The 3,440-nt window shown below is 44.3% G+C and overlaps 1 protein-coding gene across 1 annotated transcript in view; it reads left to right on the top strand.

Moving 5' to 3' along the window:
* The window catches only part of LOC119349660 (GTP-binding nuclear protein Ran-2), a 19,539-nt gene extending 17,076 nt beyond the window's left edge, over positions 1–2,463 (top strand). Inside the window, exons 4-11 of the mRNA XM_037617741.1 lie at positions 1–19; positions 109–178; positions 1,052–1,108; positions 1,201–1,318; positions 1,469–1,558; positions 1,648–1,827; positions 1,913–1,990; positions 2,104–2,463. Coding sequence (XP_037473638.1) covers positions 17–19; positions 109–178; positions 1,052–1,108; positions 1,201–1,318; positions 1,469–1,558; positions 1,648–1,827; positions 1,913–1,990; positions 2,104–2,173 — 666 coding nt within the window. The 5' untranslated portion in view covers positions 1–16 and the 3' untranslated portion in view covers positions 2,174–2,463. The remainder of the gene's footprint in view (positions 20–108; positions 179–1,051; positions 1,109–1,200; positions 1,319–1,468; positions 1,559–1,647; positions 1,828–1,912; positions 1,991–2,103) is intronic.
* The last annotated feature ends 977 nt before the right edge of the window (positions 2,464–3,440 follow it).

The following is a 3,440-nucleotide window of genomic DNA, read 5'->3' on the forward strand; positions in this document are numbered from 1 at the left end:
CCGCCCGCGTCCCCCCATGGTGAGTCACCCCCCGTTCGATTCCGTCGCGTCTGGCCTGGGATCCGGGCACGCGTGGGTCTGATCTGTTTTCCGTTTGGTCTGTCGCAGGCGCTGCCGAACCAGAACACCGTCGATTACCCCAGCTTCAAGCTCGTCATCGTCGGCGATGGCGGGACTGGTGAGTCTCGTCCCTTCCCCCGCCTCCCTGTTCGTTTCGTTCCGGTAGACGAGGCCGTGATCCGTTCGATGCGGCCGCTTGTCGCCGTCGTTTCGGCGAGATCTGAGTCGTCTTACGGCTTTGCGTGGCCTCCGGATGGAATCTGATGTCCTATTAGGCGTTTGAGAGATTGCGGGGTTGATTGTAATCCGTGCCACGAAAGGGTTTCGTGATTCGTTTGCCAGCGGGAATCACCTTTTGATGCTTTCCGTTTGAACTCGTGGAAAACAGAGTTAGGAGTTGCGAAAGGGATTTAGATCAGGGAGGTCTTTATGCCTTTGCATCATATATTTTACCAATAGGAAGGAAAAAGTTTGTGTAACAAGACAAGACTATGTTTGTCGGATTTAACTTTTTTCTTATACGCAGTTGCGCCAATAGTTATAGCATCTGTATGGAGATTAAACAATTACCAGCAGATACTATGTATTAAAAGGATTATTTGAACAGGGGAGTGTGTTTTCTATGAATTATTAGATCGAATATTACTGATAGGCAAAGACGTGGTAGCTTTACTGTATATGAAATGTTCCATTTTTCATGCACCAGTGTAGAAGGTCTGCCTATTAGAGTTATGCTAATAAGTGAAAAATCCCTTGATATCTAGATAGTTTTGTCTCTGTACCGAATTAGTTCATTGGCATCTGCTAGATTGGTATCTCATGCATCATATGTTCTAATCAAACATGAACCTAACATGCCATGTTTCAAATTGCAATTGTTAGTAATTTTTTGCCTGCCTAGTCATTTGTTCTTTATTAGGTTCCTTCCTTGTCTGGTTATCCTTCTCCCACCAGTGACAGCAGAGGTTCTGATACTGTTATCTGTTTGCAGGCAAAACCACTTTTGTGAAGAGGCATCTCACTGGAGAGTTTGAGAAGAAATACGAGCGTATGTGTGAATTGTTCTAAGTTTCTCTTGTGCACCTATACTGCTTGGCGTGCATCATGGCTAAGAAATTCAACATTTTTCCCCCTTTGCAGCCACCATTGGTGTTGAAGTTCACCCATTGGATTTCACCACTAACTGCGGAAAGATCCGTTTCTACTGCTGGGACACTGCTGGGCAAGAGAAGTTTGGTGGCCTTAGAGATGGATACTAGTAAGTGTTTCGTAGTGGATTTTAGCTATTTTTCCTGCACACACATGACTGTTGTGTAGCTATCTCAATATTAGATGTATTGGTTAAGGCGTATTGATTTACTTGGCTAATTTAGTTGTTTGACTGATTTCTTTTTAATCATTTGTGCAGTATCCATGGTCAGTGTGCGATTATCATGTTTGATGTCACTTCAAGGCTGACCTACAAGAATGTTCCTACGTGGCACAGGGACCTGTGCAGGTTTGCTTCTGAAGAAGCAATCATCTCTGCTTCACTCAATGTAATGTTTTGCCGTGGTGTTCTGATGTCTGGATGTTAACCTGTTGCAGGGTTTGTGAGAACATCCCCATTGTCCTGTGCGGCAACAAGGTTGATGTGAAGAACAGGCAGGTTAAGGCCAAGCAGGTGACATTCCACAGGAAGAAGAACCTGCAGTACTATGAGATCTCTGCCAAGAGCAACTACAACTTTGAGAAGCCCTTCCTTTACCTTGCAAGGAAGCTGGCTGGGTAATTTTCTTTCATCCCCATTGCTTTCCTCTGCCTGTAACCTTGCATCATCGTTCTTGTACTAAGTAATCTTTGCTGATGACAGTGATCCCAACATCCACTTCGTTGAAGCAGTGGCCCTTAAGCCCCCGGAAGTGACCTTCGACCTGGCCATGCAGCAACAGTAAGTGCCTTCCTCTGTTCTCTACCATCTTCACTATGATTGCCCGGTTTCAGGTTGCAATCAACTGAATGAATGAAAGAAATGCTGATTGCTTTTTGATGCGAATTGTGCAGGCACGAGGCTGAGCTTGCGGCTGCAGCGGCACAGCCACTGCCCGACGACGATGACGATCTGATCGAGTAGAGAGAGGATGATGAGTCTGTCTGTCTTATCAATCAATACTTTGAGAGCCAGAGACTGTGCGAGTCGGTTTTAGGTTGAAGGCTTGATTTGGAGTAGTCAAGCCGGATGTTTTTCCTGTCTGCCTTGCCTTGTCTGGTGGGCTGCAAACTGTTTGTGTGACATTGATCTACATGATGTTGCTTGCCATGGATTTGTTGTTGGCCACCTTGATGGTTCATCAGTATTATTATGCCTGTTGGCTCAAATGTGTGGATCATATATTTATCTTGAGCATCTGTGTGCTTGCTATGCGTTTTGGGCTAAATAGGTTCGATGCTGGAAATTTCAATGAAAGCAGCAAAAGGGATTTTATTTCTCTTTTTTTGAGCTGGTGATTTTGTTTTGTCTCTAGATAAACACAATATGTCTGTTGAAGATCTCGGTCTTATCAGCATTTGAACTTATCAATATTTAAATCATAAGAACAATTCAATTTCTTGACTGGGCAAATTGAAGCCCAAAAGAGGAAGACCATTGGTCAAATCATACCTTACCAAGGCTAGTAGTTCTGCTTAAGCTTGAGTTGCTCTTACAAATCATAAGAAGCATGTCCCAAGAAGCGACACACAAGAAAAACCACATCCATAGGGTAAGCGCAATCTTGGTTGGGTCATCGAGCATGAACAAAAAGATATCATTCATACCCACTTCTCCGATGCCATGGGAAAAGAGGGCTCTAGGCCAAAAGATTTCAACTGGGAGGAGCTCAACCTTGACGTACGGGACTTGCATGACCTTGAGGCCCCTTTCACCAGGAGGAGGTATGAGAGGCCATCAACCAAATGCCAAATGGCAAGGCACCCGCGGTGGATGGGTTCATCGGGCAATTTTTTGGAAGTGTTGGGACATTGTTAAGGTTGTACTCATGAGAGCCAACCATCATTTTAGTAACCTCCATGGTGTAAATCTCCAATGGTTAAACTCTGCAAACATTGCGCTTTTGCCCCAGAAAGAGGTTTTTTTTTTTTTGAACGGGGAAAGGCACCCATAGTGCCAACTTCATTCAACTTAGTAACAATGTACAACATGAAATACAACTCCCTGAATGTTGCAAGAAAACAGAGTGGAGATGACAGGGCCTGTTGAACTAAAACAACTAAAAACAGGGCCTGTTGAACTAAAACAACTAAAAACAGGTCATGTTGCTCTAGTCAGAACCTGATGAGCTACATTGTGGGCTATGCCATTAATCTCTCTGGATATATGGAACACCTGCGATTGCAACTGT

Source organism: Triticum dicoccoides, chromosome 1B (assembly GCF_002162155.2).
Source record: "Triticum dicoccoides isolate Atlit2015 ecotype Zavitan chromosome 1B, WEW_v2.0, whole genome shotgun sequence".
NCBI classification, from domain to species: Eukaryota; Viridiplantae; Streptophyta; class Magnoliopsida; order Poales; family Poaceae; genus Triticum; species Triticum dicoccoides.